Raw genomic sequence first — 17,462 nt, forward strand, 5'->3', positions numbered from 1 at the left:
ACTTATTACCAAGATCCTTTAATGACATTTAAGACTTTGTGTACCATGAACAGCCAGGGTTCATTTGTACATGGCCTTTTTAAATCCCTCTGTCCCTTTAAATAAAATCCCTATTAAATTCCATTGATTTCAGAGGAAATGTTGGATGAGCAGGTGTCTACAAACCTCTGGACATACGACGAGAGACGTGTCTCCCAGGCTTTTAGGGTGGGCTGGAGATATCTAGTCCTCTAGAGTTATCTCGAGTTAACAGGCTGTTTTTGTTACTGTCCATTTAAGGATGATGTATGTAAATGAGATGATGTTTTGATTGGCTACTCTGTGTTGTGACTTGTCACAGAAGCCAGTGTATTTACATATACAGACTATTCAGCCTACAGCAGTTCAGCCACACCCTCTCATCCTGAACTACTGGCTTGAAGGACTGTTTCAGCCCAGGTGGCTTTTTGAACATCAGAAAAATTCTTTAATCTTGAGCTTTTCTATTGGTCCATATTTCCTAAAGTGTTCACACAGTACAAAGGCAGTGGGTATAAAGGCAGAAAGGTGAATCAGATTGAATCAGATGTCTGTGGTCAGTAATTTAGGCATACTTTCTTATGGCAGGCAGGGATTATTTGACCTCCACTCATGTGCTTATGCTAGCCTTAGCCACACTTGTGTGGTCACGAGACAGACAGACAGACAGACAGACACACACGTAAACACTCTCTCTTGTGCTCTGTGGACAGGTGCTGGAGTCGTAAAGCATGCGCAGGGCCAAAGCCATGTCAGTGTGCGCTATGCCTCGTCTCTCAGGAAGGGATAGAGGACATTTTGCTCTGTACAGTGACCCCTTACCTTAGACTGCCCGTCAGACCAGCAGGCCTGCTGTAAAAGCAGCTTATGTTTAATAGTGCTGCCACTTTACTGCCACTCCTAATTGTTCTGCAGTGTTCAGTTATTGGGGATGCTATATTGTACACTGTTAGGAGGAAATAATAAGGCTCTGTAACGGCTCTGTTTGTTTTGTTGGGCACTTTGGCACACTTTATTGCATGAACTAAATAAGACTAAGTTGTCACACTGATTCTCTGTAGTAATCAATAAAGCAGCGGAACTGAATCAAGTCTGGCCACTCATCCTTCCTTTCTAAATGTCCCTTGTTCCTCTCTTGCAGTGATGGAGAGTTTGGTGGAGGAGAAAAGAACCGGGGAGGTGCTCAGTTCTATCCTTGGCACCAAGGAGTCCAAGCAGAAGGAAGAGACAGAGAGAGCCGCTCCCACACAAACACAAGAGAAACACACCGGTAAGAATGGCCACACCTAGCTGTGTGTGTGTGTGTGTGTGTGTGTGTGTGTGTGTGTGTGTGTGTGTGTGTGTGTGTGTGTGTGTGTGTGTGTGATCACACTGCATCACTGTTAAGACCCCTGTATGTGATTCAGTTATGTGGTATTCATCATCAACAAAATATGTATGAACTGTCTTCAGAGAGTCCGAGAGATTCGGAAGACAGAATGTCAGAACGTGTGGATGGACAGTTCAGAGCAGTGGAAGGGATAAATGGAGCAGACGGAGAGGACCTGTCATCCATTAACTCGATGATGAGCACTGTGATGAAAGCGACTCTAAATGGAGGAGTGCAGACGGCCTCCAACACACCCACCAAGACCCCCATCAAGAGCCCAGGCACCAGCCGCAATGCCAGAAAGAACCAGGTATGAGTGTGTGTGTGTATGTATTTACAAGCATAAACACATACATGTGCAGCACATGTCCTGCTCTGATACCTCTCACATACCCCTGAGACCCTGCTGTCCCTTTACAGTGGATATATAATGAATATTATATCATGACTGAATCAATAGACAAGGTCTGAGAGTTCCTTACAAAACCGGCATTATGTTTCTATAAGAAATGGTGGCTCAGTTAAACCTTATCGTCATACTCCGAGTGTGTGTGTGTGTGTGTGTGTGTGTGTGTGTGTGTGTGTGTATTCACTCAGTAAATGCAAAGTATTGTACACTCACCCTCACAGATGCTCTCATTTGTCCATTTAAAATAAGCACTGGTGTACACCGCAGCCTGCCAGCAAGTTTCCAGCTGCCGCTGCACATAGCTGCATGTCCAATGCACTCAACAGATGCTCTCTGGCACTCTGCTGCCAGTCACATTCAGACCAGCTCATCAGCAGAGTGCTGGAGGTTTTCAGACTTTGAGGGAGGGCAATATTAAAACTGAGTATTGCGGATGAAGTAGCCTCTAAAAGAGAACTGCATTAATATCAGGGAAATCTACAGAAAAGTAAAGCAGTTGAGAGAAGTGCTGCAAGACCCTTATCTGGGCTGGCTTTCCCCAAAGCAGGTTAGCAGGTATTCCCAGCCATTTTGGAGCATTTCTGTTGGTCCATTCATCATGAGATTCTGACACTATATAAATAACAACTGCCAGATTCACATTATGTCAGAAAGTAAAAAAGGGCAATATGTGAGTCTATGTACCCCCTATCCACACTGGAATATCCTCAGCCTGCTGCACATTAGAGAGGAGATGACCCGATGACCATAGGAGCCTCTATGCCGGTGCCTTGTGTACTGAATGTGCCGCTGAGCCGTAGTGATATACGAGATGTCCATTTGAATAGTAGCTTGGCAAAAGTCATGCTTTTTGATATGTGGCTTATGAGCACAGCTAAAGCAAAGGCCATATTTTATTAGCTCAGCTGGGCTGATGCGGAGATCGCGTTAGTGTGTGTGGCTCAGTGGCAGGTGTGTGTAAAAGTGTCTGAATCCTCTGTGTATGTGTGTATCAGCTGTAAGAGAGGGTGACATGACCCCGATGATGGAGTATGTGTTCCTGCAGACAAAGTGCGCTCCAGTGTTGAAACAGAGTGACACATGGTCCTCTGGCCCTCAATCCTCCTTTTGTCCACGCTGCTAGGCCTCACATGGCTCCGATTAAAGCGTGCACTTCGGGTCTGTAACTGCGCCTGTGTTGGAGGACAGAACAGGTGTCAATTCGGACTCCAGACTGAAGTCTTCAGCAGTTCAGACTCTAGAATCATTCAATCAGTCGTCTTTAGCTGTTTATCATTTTTAACGCAGTCAGAATTTTAATGAAAGACAGAATCTGAATGTTATTTTTGAAAAGGTTTGATGTTGGACATGATGCTCGATTTAAATGCCTTTTTAATGAGTTTTTATTATTATTTAAATGATTTGTTTCAGATAAATATACGTTTTAAGTTATAGGTTTTTATGATTTTATATTAAATAAAAAAACGGATACAACAAACTTATATGTATAACTTGTATATTATAATTGCATATATTATTATAATTGTATATATATTATAATAAAATAATCTACAGAGGACACTCTATACATATGCCCAATTTTAATGCACATTTATTGTGTATGTACCTAACATTTTGGGGGACAAATAAATTAAATAAAAGAAAAAATAATAATTGGCAGAAATTATTATGGAATGTTTTGCATATTTTGGAGCACAATATTTGTGTTTATTTATCATTTCTGTTTACTTTCTAACATATTGGAAAGTAAACAAATCAACATATAAGAAGTGCAGTAATATTTGTCATTTTATATATATATATATATATATATATATATATATATATATATATATATATATATAATTTTTTTTTCCCCTGTAGAGAATTTGTTCACTTCTATTTACAAATTAAAAGGAAGCTTCTTATTTGAACCAGGGGTGCCCAAACGTATCTAAAAGACTATAATATTCATGCATTTGATCACTGCATGCATAGGCATCAGTACAGCAGGCTGCAGTTAATGGTTTCATTCAGCAGTGGTGTGTTGTGAAACCGAATGCTGGGCTATTCTCTTTTCTCCTGTAGAAGTCCTACTTTCTCAAGGAAACGGAAGAGGCTTATGACGAGTTATGTAATTGGATGGATTAACCCCACATAAAGTACAGCACTCGTGAACTCTGCAGAGGGGCAGTGCTCAACTCTGCCACGGTGGTAAACAAGCCCTGCACTGCTAACACAGGTGTACACTGACTGTTGACCTGCTCAAGGTTCAGAGTGTCGACCTGAGAGACTGGAGTGACTGAAGGATATAATGAAATCTACTATGAGGAGCTCTCAACACATTCGAATGGATCTGAGGGTTTGATTGGTTGAAATGGTTGGTTGAAAATGAGTCCCTAATAAGTGCAGGTTCCTCTAGTGAGGGGTTACACCACTGATGTTTTTGTTTACATCCCATGTAACACAGATTAAGTGCGACTGGATGATCCTTAATATGCTTCATCTAATCCTGAACAACTTCTCAAACCTGCCAGAAAGTTTCCACCTGGAGAAGAGGAAGTGTTGTTTTTTTATGCTTTTGCTTAAATGTTTTATTAGTGTTTACTTTCCAAAACTGTAAACCGAAAAGCCCAAATTCTGCAAATCAAACTTAGTTTATCTAAAAAATTCTGTTGCTGTGCAGATGATCGCTGTAATAAACTGAAGAGCCTTACTACAACACACACACACACACACACACACACACACACACACACACACACACACACACACACACACACACTAGTTACAAATGTATTAATTCACCTGAGGTTGCTCCAGTTCAGAAGATTTGTGCTTGGATCCATCACGCCTTGACTTCTGCCTCCCATTCTGCTGTAGAATTATTAACTTCTAAGTTCAGACGGTCCGTCTTCATGTAGTCTGCGTTTCGAGAGTCATAAAGTTAGATGCAGTAACTGCTTAACATTGTAACTGTGCCAACAGAACTTGCACCCATCCGGGGCAGTGAAATACAAGGCTGTTAGAGTTCCATATTAGAATTTAACACTGCAGTGGAAAGAGCAGCCTTTGTAGATTGTATGAGCATTTTAGACTTGTAGGAATGAATCTTTCGGAATAGCCTGTTTTGTAATACGATGATAGATTATATTTTTGATGGTAGCAGGAAAAGTATATGAGTAAATATTATATTTATGCTTGTTAGCTTATCGTAGTGTTTCTAGTTTACTGGGATTCTGCATTTGTTTGTTTTTCTTCAAGAGAATTAAAATAGAAGCTGTAAGTACAGCGTACAATTGTTTGTACGTTGTAAAAAAACAAATAAAGGTTGAGTCTAAATTACTGGAAAAAATAAATTAATTAATTAATTTTCTGAATAAAATAAAGTAGAACCTTTAGGGTTTCATTTAATTAAAAAAAAACAACTTTCATTTAGGGCTTAAAACGTATGTGTAATGTGTAACTAAACAATTGCTCTACTTGTGATGCTGTGTGTGATGGCATGACATGCAGCGTGGATGTGGCCTTGTGGGCCTGCAGTGTGAGCCGTGCAGAGCTCCACACAAAGCTCAGTTAATGATCTGCTCTACTGTCAACACTAGTGGGAGGGAGCACATGGTGTCGGGTTACACTGATCTGCCACTCAAGGTGAAAGAGGAATACACTCTCTCTCACACACTCACACACACACACACACACACACACACACACTTTTCTGCACACAGACTAACTGACTATTCACAATCAGGATGCTCCTCTCACGCATGCACACACACAGAAAGAAAAAACGGAGAGGATGGAAACTACTTCTTCACTTTTGACTGAATCACAAACCGAGCTCTGAAGTAAGAGAGAGCCACAGTGTCTTCAACATACAGACACGCTTACTGTTCAGTCTGAGCCCACAGCGATGAGTAAAATATCTGGATTCATTTTGCAGGCTTAAACTCTGTCACACAATAGAAACCAAACCACTGAGTGACAATTCAAAGAGACTGGATGGTTTGAGTTGTTTGAGCTCAAGAAGTGGAGAACAGATACGGTCTTAATTCAACTGAACGGACGGGATGAGAGGCTTTCCCCCTTATTTATCCAGCTGACTGTTTATTTAACCCAGTATCTTACACATACAGCGAGGACCGACAGCCCACTCAAGGTCAGAAGGCAGGGCCTCATTCCTGGCCACCAGATGGGACTTTACCCACACTCTTCAGCCCTTTTTTATTTTTTATTTTTGGCCACCAAACCTGCACACATGGCAGCAAAAGAACTGCAGGGCTGAATTTCTATCGTTTACAGCAGTTTTACAGCTGTGTTTCTTATCCATTGTGTATCGTTACAGTATGCTTACGGTTATGTGCATGCATAGCTGTCCTCATGTCGGCGTAAATCGCGAATAAATATTGGAGATGACAAATGTTTCTGTTCTGATATTAAAATCAATACAGTTATGGTAATTTTTCTACAAAGCTTCAAAGCACAAGTAAAAAAGCATGACAAGCTTTTTAAATTCCTGACCGCTCCAATGGCAAATGATGTAATTTCCTCTTTGATAAAAACTAATATATTTGTCTAGAAGTAGTAGTTAGAGTGGTGGTAGTAGTAGTTATAGTGGTGGTAGTAGTAGTAGTAGTTATAGTAGTAGTAGTAGTGGTGGTGGTAGTAGTAGTAGTTATAGTGGTGGTGGTAGTACTAGTTACAGTGGTGGTAGTAGTAGTTATAATAGTAGTAGTGGTTATAGTTATAGTGGTAGTAGTTATAGTAGTAGTAGTGGTTATAGTGGTGGTAGTAGTAGTAGTAGTTATAGTAGTAGTAGTAGTGGTGGTGGTGGTGGTGGTGGTAGTAGTAGTAGTTATAGTGGTGGTGGTAGTACTAGTTATAGTGGTGGTAGTAGTAGTTATAATAGTAGTAGTGGTTATAGTGGTGGTGGTGGTAGTAGTAGTTATAGTGGTAGTAGTAGTAGTTATAACGGTAGTAGTGGTTATAGTGGTGGTGGTAGTAGTTATAGTGGTAGTAGTAGTAGTTATAATGGTAGTAGTGGTTATAGTGGTGGTGGTGGTAGTAGTAGTTATAGTGGTAGTAGTAGTAGTTATAGTGGTAGTAGTAGTAGTTATAGTGGTAGTAGTAGTTATAGTGGTAGTTGTAGTAGTAGTAGTTATAGGAGTAGTAGTAGCAGTAGTATAAATATATCCAGAAATTGTATGATTTGTATGCGTCCTTAACAGTTAGTTTGGAAGCCATTGCCTTTGCTTAAAGCATCCACATGTCTAAGGTCTCTATAGATTAAAATAATTAGTCATTAAAATGGCTAAGCTGGTATCAGTATTCAGGTTATTCAGTATCTTGCCATATGTGGAAAATGATTTTAGATGAATAATATTGATTAATTTGTCATTTTTGATTTTGTATTGTTTTTAGGAAGCCAAAGATAACAGCTCTACTCTCGTCTGCCCACTGTGTGACAAGAACTGTCAATCCCAGCACCAGCTCACCATGCACATTCGCCAGGTGAGGCAAATACACACACAAACCTTTGCATATCACCAAATGAGTGCTTTGTTGAACCCCCTTAAGACTCACTAAATCCGTTTCTTCCGTAGCATAACTCTGATACTGGAGCGACGGATCACTCCTGCAGCATCTGTGGAAAGTGCCTGAGCTCGGCCAGCTCACTGGACCGTCACATGCTGGTGCACAGCGGGGAGAGGCCCTACAAATGCTCTGTGTGTGGCCAGACATTCACCACCAACGGCAACATGCACAGGTCAGCACTGTCTCAAGGTGGCAGGACATCTGGGTGTTTTAAGTCAAAGGAGCACTGCAACTGGCCAGTCTGCGTCTAGGTGGCAGCTGAGCGTCACGCTCGTTTCTCAGTGTTTCTCAGTGTTTCTCAGTGTTTCCACAAAAATAGCATTCTGATATTGATGGGATCCACTGAGACAATTAAGTGGTATTTGGCTGTTGGGGACAGGGCCAAGTGCACACAAGTCTGAACACTGTGTATGAATATTTGCACAGGTGACTCATCTGTGGTGGTGGTTAAGTAGGAGTTCGTTTACGTGTGTTTGACAGAGAGAGAAAAGGGAAAGAGAGAGAGAGAGAGAGAGAGAGAGAAAAAAGAGAGAGAGAGAGGCAGGGACATGAGTGGAGCAGAAGCATCCAGACACCTGTGCCACTCTGCCTTCATACTTAGCTACCAAACAATGAGCTCTAATCCCCAGATTACTAATGACTGTGTATCCTGGTAGGTTCTGTGTGTGTGTGTGTGTGTGTGTGTGTGTGTGTGTGTGTGTGTGTGTGTGTGTAGGAGAGATGTTCTACTCTGAAGCAAGTGAAAGAGGTGCTCAGGGGCTCATATTTGTCAGGTACACACGCAGTTGATAGACCCAACTATTCAAGTCTTATTGAAGAGACTATAATCTCAGTCCTGCAGAGCAGCACTGCTGAATACACCCTTAAAAAGAAAGGTTTCTAAGTGGTTATTGGCTTGGATGTACAGTTCTAGGAAACATTTAATTGGTATAGAAGTATTACATTATGTGGAGGTTCTTCAAACCTTAAAAAGGCTATTTACATCTCAGAATGGTTCTGCAAGACCCAGGAGTGGTTCTTCAGTGGCATTGCACCAGAAATAAATATTTAGTTTTAGTGTTTGTCCTTATGTAATACAGATTATTGAGTTGAGTGGTTAATTAGGTGATGTTTGAGCAGAGAAAGGGCTCTACAGTAAAGTGTAGGGATACTCCAGGTTCAGCAAATGAGCATTGGAACAGTATTTTTCTGTTTTTGGGCCACAAGAATGCATCACAGGCAATCCTTCACTGGATACTAAACCATCCTATGACTTACTATATGATGCGAGTTCGGCAGGTCAGGTCTGTTTACAGTGGAAGAAATGAGCAGCATTACTACAATATTTAAAAATCACCTGAGGAAAGTCTTCTAGAGTTGGTTCATCAGTTACATGACCCAGACCTCACCCTGATGCTGCTCTGCCAGCCTGCCTCAGTGGGGGTTACACATTCGACAAGTGTGCTGCTGAGATAAATAGATGGGCGTTGGTGTTAGAGAGAGAAAGAGACAGTGTGTGTGTGTGTGTGTGTGGAGGTGCTCATGACTATCCTGTGCACAGACAGTTTGTTGTGAAAGGAGGGTGGCCAGCAGGAAATGGAGGATGGCTCTGATGCCCCCCTCCTCCTTTCTACTTTGTGGTATCTTCTACCAGCAGGCCGTGCCGGTGGAGGGGTTAACATGAACATCCTCTCGGAGTTGCAGGGGGTGAAGGTGTGAAGCATGTGGGTGGGGTCCAAAGGAACAGGGAGAAAGAGAGAAATCTACAGAGTTATCGCCTCAGTTAAGATGTAAAAGAGAAGCAAATCATGTAACCAAAAAAAAAAATATATATATATATATATAAATATGCGCGCAGCAGTGATCTACACTATGTGGACCAAAGTATTGGGACGCCTGCTTATTCATTGTTTTTTCCAAAATCAAAGGTATTTAAATGGAGTTGATTCTGCCTCATTCTGCTGTCTACTAAATTTTGGAGCATTGCTGTGAGGATTTGATTGCTTACAGCAACAAGAGCGTAATTGAGGTCAGGACGTTTGGTGATCACCACCCTACCTTATCCTCAACTCCCCAACTCATCCCAAAAGTATTGGGTATTGAATGAAGCAACATCATTCCATAGAACACAGTTCCACTGCTCCACAGCTCAGTGCTGGGGGGCTTTATACCCTTCTCTCACACACCTGGCATTATTAGACATGGTGGTAACAGGTTCGTGTGTGTGTGTGTGTGTGTGTGTGTGTGTGTGTGTGTGTGTGTGTGTGTGTGTGTGTGTGTGTGTGTGTGTGTGTGTTTGCATAACTATGTCAGCAATGGTGCCACTTAAAATAGCTGAATGCATCGATTAGAAGACGTGTCCACAAATATTTGGACATAAAGTGTATTTTCAGACAACAAAGAGACGCTGTAGATCAGTCCGCAGTAAAGTCATAAGGTACATGTCTGTGTTATAACCTGAATAAAGAGGGTTGGATCAGAAAAGTGTGGGTGAGCAGTAAGCTGGTTTTCAGCGTGAAGCTGTCGAGTAGTTGAGAACTGCTGCAGGTTAGCACGTTTTCTATGGTGTGATGACTGACGAGTAGAGAATCTGGTCTGTCTGCCTCTAGAACGGCCTGTTTGTCTCTCTTTACCATCCCTGTTTTCCCCTGGGTCTCAGTGTGTGTTTCTTTCAGCGAATTCGCTTCTTTCTTTACATTTTCTGAGCGTCAAGTTTCATGTAGCTGTTAAAAACTCATGAAGAGAGAGAGACCCAAAGTTGACGCTGCAGTGACAGACGCTAAAATCTCTACAGAAGTTGGAGTTGTCAGGCTGCTGTTGCAAAGCCTGATGCATGAGGAAGTTGTCTATATTGCTGGCAAGGAGGCAGCCATTTTGTGCCAAAGCATCACATGGACGGGGGTGGTAGGGAGGAGGGAGTCACCGTTGCCATGGAGAGAGAGGGATCACAACTCTGCAGAGGAGAGCGCAGGGGTGCGAGCCGATTGGCTGCCTTTATTTGCTTCAACTCCGCCGGCATTGGTTACTTCTGCTCAACGGCCACAGGGTAGTGCTTGAGTGGTGCCCTTGGTGTGACATTGCATTGAGAACTTTCTGACACGACGGCGCCCCCTGCCTTCGCTCTGTGGCGCTGTGTTGGAATGTCATGAATTAGATGCAACGGACCTGTTAAGGCATCAGCAGGTTTTATGGTCCTTTACAGATTAGCTAGTTGGCTCTGCAAACCTCTAAACAAACACTCCTGATCCAAGGACAGGAAGCCTTTTGCAGCGGGTCATAAAAAATTGATGGATTAGGATTTATCTGCGTGTTTAATCTTAGGGAGTTCATCTCGGGAGAAAGAAAGGAGCTGTTAGTAATGCCATTCATGTGGCAGCTTTATTGAGGCCGCACCAGTGAAGCTTACTTTTCTACACTATTGGGTTTATATTGGGGTGTGTGTGTGTGTTATGTAGGTTGAAGTCATCTATGGGGGGGCTAAGGTGATCCTCCATCCAATCACGCTTTGCTGACTTGGCAGTGCAGGTATGCTGCGATTGGTCAGGCCTGAGGTCAGAGTCCAGAGCCGCAAAATAGTCAGGTCCCCACATGGGCGGCCAGTTTACTGCCTGCTATTAATAAACCACCGACTGAAAGCTGAAACCCTGAGGACCAGAGTTGGCTGACCTTTTTTCACACTCTCTGAGAGACAGACACACACACACACACACACACACACACACACACACACACACGAGTGTTACAAAAGCATAGCTTCTCAGAAGGGATGCACAAACTCATCCAGCCTAAAGAGCACTGGTTGATGGTGTGTGTCAATGGAAACACACTCTTATCAGTACAAACCTGTTGCATAAGAGCTCCATAAGCTTTGATCCTTTGCCCGGGTTGGCTTAGTTTAAAGCCTTTTCACCTCGCGCTGGAGTGGAGCGTGGGAGACATGTAGGTAGTGGGGAGAGGAAGAAAGTAAGGGAAAAATGAGCAGGGCAGAAAAGTTGGGCAGAAAGTGCATATTTTCTAAATGCTGTGACCCCCGACTTCCTGACTACCAAGATGCAGGAGGATCCAAGAGGACCTGCCTCCAGCCCTCTTCACGCAACATTGCCTGTCCCTTCTGCAATGTTTTCCTTGAGGCTGGTCCCCAAGCCCTAGACTCCAGTCCATGTAAGGGCAAACACAGGCACTGGGATAATTGCAGGGTTTTTCAGCCCATTAGTGCCTTTCCTCATCTTGCCTTTTCCATCAGGAAGCATGGAGACGGGATGCAGAAAGATTCCTCTCTCTCTCCACTAACATCCAGAGATAATCCATCCTTTAATTGTCCTGGCATGCCAAGCTTTCCAAAATAACAAACCACCCAGGGGTTCAGTTAACTGATTTGCAAGTGAACAACCATCGTCACATTGGTCCTCAGTGTGACCTGCTTAAGTGCCGAGGTTAAATGTCGAGCACAATGCTGTGTTTTTGATTAGTAAAACTAATGATGGGACTTGTAAGAAATGAGACATACCCATAGTATTATCAGCTGAACTGGATGACCTGTACTGGCCTTAACCACTGAGATAAAAGATCTGCCATATTTATTTGTCCACAGGCACATGAAGATCCATGATAAAGATCCAGCCATCCCCATCCCCACCAGCCCTCCATCACCCATCAAACGGAGGCGCTCATCCGCAGCAAAGAGGAAGCTCAGCCATGACGACGAGGGAGAGCGAGCTGATGAGCCTGCCAGCAAAAAGGTCCGATTTTATACCTTGGTGTTTCTCTCACATGACCTTAGTTTTGCTTACCAAACCTACCTATCCCTCCTTATTCTCATACCCATGAACCTCGCTATTTGGCCCCAAGCAAAGTGCATTTGGAGTCATTGGAGCTGTATGTGGCTGACTGGTTCTTTCTGTTGCAGAGTGTGGAAGATGGTGGAGTGGACGAGCCGGCACTGAATAAAGGGCAAGAGGAACTGCTGCCATGCCCTATCTGCTTCAAGACCTTCAGCTCCAAATATGACCTGGAGGTCCATATGGAATCCCATCCTGACACTACTCTCAGGTTCGAACGGCGCCTGCAAACACAAAAAGACAATTCTACTGAAAGTCCATTTATAAACTGACCACATTTATACACTGTGCCAAAAAGCCTGCGAAGGATAATTATCAACAATAAAAATCCTCTGCCAATTTCCCCCAGTTGCTAGGTAGGCCCATTAGACATGGTAGATGTCCACTATTCTAGGGCAGGACTGTTGACTCTTTGTTTGACGTGGGAGCTGTGTTGCCGGGGGACACGAGAGGCTGGGGCTTTGGGCTGGGCCGCTGCAGTTGCTGGGAGATTATAGTGGCATTCTTTGTGCTGAAACAGTCATAATTTAACACATCCGAGCACAGAGGGGCTAAAGAGTCTTTTTTTGTTATACCAATGCGGCTTTTGTTTCACGGCAGTCGGTAGGTGTGAAGTGTTTTTTGGGTTTTTTTTTTTTTAGGTCTAGAGTTTAAAAGTTTATTCCGCGTTGACATACACACACTTTACTTTTGGTAATGTCCTTTTAGAGGCAGTTTTAGTGATATGCCCTGTCAGAAAGGTACACTAGAAGCCAAGTCTGCAGAACACCTGATAGTTTAAGCTCTTGAGCCCCCCTGGGTCGTTTCATGAAGTTATCCTTGTAACGTTTGGATGGTAAATGGTCATACCTGGGTGATTTCTAATGGTGTTTGTCTGCAAGCACTCTCAGTCATGAGAAGTTTAACGGATTCATCCCCTCCCCCGATTTGGCCTCCAGGCTCCAAACTAGGGAGCAACATGGAGAAAAGAGGGAGGAAATCAAGGAGGAAAAGCAGAGGGAGGGGGAAAGTACCACAGAGCATGGAGGTTGTGTGTGTGTGTGTGTGTGTGTGTGTGTGTGTGTGTGTGTGTGTGTGTGTGTGTGTGTGTGTGTGTGTGTGTGTGTGTGGTGAGGGGATTTAATGAGTCACAGAAGGAGGCTTCAGGACGCAGTCTGCCGGACCTCTCTGTTGGGGGGTGGGGGTGCCGTATCCTTGGAGACATCACAGTCTGCAGTCTCCTGCCCTAAAACCACTCATGCAATGGCCAACTTCTCCAACTGTAGTTAATGGGTAATGGGGAGTTGCACAGAGCTGGTTTTTGCTGAAGTGAGTTAGTGGTGCTTGGCCTATTGGGTTTCACAGCACTGTTACTGTTGTATGGAAGCACAGCAAATTTAGCACTAATCCTGAGTAATCGCAAGAGCTAAGAGAGCTAGTTAAGAGGATCTAGGCTGCTCTGAATTGAGTTCCACTGTGCAGAGTTCTTAATGCAGCAGAGTGGAGCACACAAGCCTGCGAATACAGGGATGCACACATGACGTCGACGTGTTATCTGTTCCACGCAAATGCTTACTAGAGCAGCATCACTCCCAGTTGCACGCTGTTGCACACCCGCCCATATGCACAGAAGCATCCCCTAGTAAAATGAGTTACAGGCCATCTGAAACTCCCCAAGGGAGGGATAAGGGCATGGACAAATGTCATGACTTATCAAGCCAGTTCCTTAAACTTTGTCAATTGCTATTTTGCCAACACTGAATATTAATCAATTTATTAATACACCAAATGTTGCTAACAAGTCCCTGGAGTCTACACACAGACCTGACCGCAGTGTAGTTTACGTGTGTGTGTGTGTGTGTGTGTGTGTGTGTGTGTGTGTGTGTGTGTGTGTGTGAGAATGTGTGCATGCACTGAGATAAAGCAGCTTACGGTCACTGCAGACACCTCGGCACAGTGGTGAGGGGCAGGGCTGATGATAAGGGCTGTGTGCAGCGTCACAGACACTAGCCAGCTGTCTCTCTCAGCGCCTGACAAACAGACCCAAAGAACCACCACAGTCCTGGCTACATTTATCCTCCACTAACCAACCACTCTTATTGGCTCCCCTAGGGGGAGCATTTCCCCCAACTTCACAGTTTCAGCAATGACTACAGAGTAAACCTGAAAGCTTCACAGAGTATTAGTGTCATTTCATTGCTGTTTTAGTTCCTGCACTAATCCATAACATCCTCCTGCTTTAATAAACCTTGTCTAGTTTAGAATCAGGCATTCTTTTGCCTTCAGGATCCATTTTTGCTCAGTTGTGGCCGATGTCCTAAATATTTTCTTACCCACAGGTGTGAGCTCTGTTGCATCTCATTTCGGACGCATAGAGGTTTGCTTCGCCACAACGCCGCGATCCATAAGCAGCTGCCAACTGACCCCAGTGGACAGCCATTTATTCAGAACAACCCCTCCATACCCCTTGGCTTTAATGACCTGGCCTTCATTGACTTTTCTTGCCACAAGTTCCCTCACATTGCCCAGGTAAGCATCAGCAGTTTAGCAAAGTGTTCAGCTGGTCATCGGATTGATCTGTACACATGAGTCCACTACCTTTCATAGCTCTTGTTAACAGTATAATGAGATATTAAATAATGAATCTGGTCAGTGAACAGTGTTAAGAAATGTTCTCTTGTGCTCCAATCGATCAGGTTTGGTGTGAAACCAACCTACGCCGCTGCACCAGCAAGTTTCATCGCTTTGTTTGCGAGACCTGCGACAAAGCTTTCCCTTTGCGCTCAGCTCTAGACCTGCACAAGTCCACTCATGAGACATCCGAAGGCACTCAAGAGCCTGTTACTCCTCAGCCCTCCAGTGTCAAGACCGCTGCGTCTGACGAGAGGAATTTTATGGATTCCCTGGGATTGCAACATGTCTCTCAGGTCAAACCTGCACCATCCGAAGAGGACGCCCTGCAGGCGCAGTTAGACAGTATCCGAGTCATCCATGTTGATCTGACGTCTGCCCAGGAGGAGGTTGGCTTCCTTGGTGGACTTGGCCTTTCCCTGGTGGACCCATCCTCTCTCCGGGGTCTGCCCCAGCATGAGGCCCTCAAACTTCTGTCCTTACAACCCTTCCAGACTGGTTTCCTTGTCCAGCCGGATGGCGGGATGGTAGTAAAGCCAGTGAGCGAGGCTGGGATGGAACTGGCTGACATACAGCAGATCCTCAAAGTGGCTTCTGCTGCCCCAAAGCAGATCAGCCTCCCACCGTTGTCCAAGGCCCCGTGCAGTGCAATGCAGTCAGGCTATAAGCAGATGCCCCCACTCAAACCAAAGCCCCTGGTGGCTCCCAGGACCAACATGGCAGCCTCCACCCCTCCTCCCCTTGTGAGCACCCAGCAGGCGTCACTAGGCTGCATAAGCCCCAGCTTACCACCCCCTGCTGCCCATCCCCTGAAAGCTGGCAAAGAACTGTCCCCATCCTCTTCCTCCTCCTCGTCATCTACGTGCAACCAGGTTTCGATGGAGAGAATGCAAATGGAGGCGGAGTGCATGGGTGACGCCCACACCCCCATGGATATGGACGAACAACAGATCAAGCAGGAAGATGACAAGACAGGACAAGAAACGTCAGGAAAGAAGGGAACGGGTCGAAAAGGCTCATATCCATGCCGTCTTTGCGACCAAGTGTTTGCATATTCGGGCGTCCTCCAGGCACACATGCGCTATCACCTGGGCATCTTGCCCCACCAGTGCAATATCTGTGACTACGTCGCTCCAGACAAGGCCACATTGATCCGTCATCTGCGCACACACAGTGGTGAGAGGCCTTACGTCTGCAGAGTCTGCCATTACCCGTTCACTGTTAAAGCAAACTGTGAGCGCCACCTTCGCAAGAAACACATGAAGAATACTCGTAAGGAGATCGAGAAAAACATCAAATACGTTACGTCGACTTCCACACCGGATGCATTGGAACAGGCAGGCTCAGGTGACACTGCCTGCCGTTTTTGCGGCGAGAACTTGAAGACCTATCGAGCCCTGCAGATCCACTTGCGTACTCACAACGGTTTCCAGCGGAAGCCGTTTGAGTGTAAACGCTGTGGAGCGGCCTTCCTGGCGAAGAGGAACTGCATTCACCACCTGCTGAAACAACACCCTGAAGTCGAAGAGCAGGACATTAAAAATCACATAGCCATTGCTCCCTCTCAGGCCAGTACTAACGCTTCTCCACTCAATGGAGTTTCCCCAAGCGCTCCCCTGCATCCCATTAAGGTGGAGGATCAAGGCTTCTACAGCACAGATCCTGAGCAACCACTGGACTTCTCGAACAAAAGCCGAGGAGGTAGCAGTGCTGGAAGCACGGGTGGTTCTCCTGGGATTAAGATGGAGGCTGCCTCTTATGACAGTTCCATGGAGCCCATTGATCTCTCCATTCCCAAAAATCCAGAGAAGAAGCTGAAGGCGGACATTGATGCAGTGCTGCAAAGGGAAGTTAAAAAGGAGCAGACTTACTTCAACATAAAGGATCACACTCTTGTCCAGGGCCTCCAGACAGATAGACCCATTGATGAGAAGCCTCAGCAGTGTTACCAAGTCCCAGTAGCCTTGACCACCCTTAGTGCAGCCAGCACAACAAGTCGAGCCTTGCGTCTAAAGCCCCTGCTTCCCAAACCTACCATTGCTGGAGTGAAGGAGCTGCCGCCGTTAGCCTCCATTGCTCAGATAATCTCCTCGGTCTCTGGTGCTCCTGACCTCCTGAAAGCAGAAAAAAACCATAACAGCTGTCCACCTGGTCCTGATTCGTCCTGTAAGCAGGAGGCCATAGACTCCTCATCAGAGGAGCTTCCCCTAGAAGGCACCAAGAAGGGATGCAAGAAAAGGTCGGCCATCAACACAGGGAGGGAGAAGCCCACAATGAACATTACAGACACCAGTATTGACTTGGAGTCCAGCGGAGAGTTTGCCAGTGTAGAGAAGATGCTGGCCACCACTAATGCCAACAAGTTTAGCACATACTTGCAAAGCAACACAATTGAGGTTGAAAGAAAAGAAGACGAATCGTGTGCAAGTGGCAAGAGAGAGGCTAGAGACGAAAAACATCTGGCAGCCAAGCAGAGCCCACAGTCCAAAAGTAAAAAGAATGCGTACTCGAACTCCGTGCAGAAGATGACTTGCCCTTTCTGTCCCAGAGTATTCCCATGGGCGAGCTCTCTCCAGCGCCACATGCTGACGCACACAGGTAAAGTACATTTTAGCTCTTTTAAAAGTTTAAAAATCGTCTTCTGAATGTCTGTCGATAATAATGT

General features: G+C 44.9%; 1 protein-coding gene across 2 annotated transcripts in view; it reads left to right on the plus strand.

Moving 5' to 3' along the window:
• rreb1a (ras responsive element binding protein 1a) overlaps window positions 1-17,462 on the plus strand; it is a 57,436-nt gene that overhangs the window by 35,337 nt on the left and 4,637 nt on the right. For both annotated transcript variants that reach the window (XM_072679353.1, XM_072679352.1), the window contains 8 exons: window positions 1,160-1,288; window positions 1,471-1,697; window positions 7,197-7,286; window positions 7,379-7,542; window positions 11,941-12,088; window positions 12,256-12,398; window positions 14,506-14,695; window positions 14,863-17,395. In XM_072679353.1, the coding sequence (XP_072535454.1) occupies window positions 1,162-1,288; window positions 1,471-1,697; window positions 7,197-7,286; window positions 7,379-7,542; window positions 11,941-12,088; window positions 12,256-12,398; window positions 14,506-14,695; window positions 14,863-17,395 (3,622 nt within the window). In that variant the 5' untranslated portion in view covers window positions 1,160-1,161. The remainder of the gene's footprint in view (window positions 1-1,159; window positions 1,289-1,470; window positions 1,698-7,196; window positions 7,287-7,378; window positions 7,543-11,940; window positions 12,089-12,255; window positions 12,399-14,505; window positions 14,696-14,862; window positions 17,396-17,462) is intronic.

This window comes from Salminus brasiliensis, chromosome 5 (genome assembly GCF_030463535.1).
Source record: "Salminus brasiliensis chromosome 5, fSalBra1.hap2, whole genome shotgun sequence".
In the NCBI taxonomy this organism is placed as follows: Eukaryota; Metazoa; Chordata; class Actinopteri; order Characiformes; family Bryconidae; genus Salminus; species Salminus brasiliensis.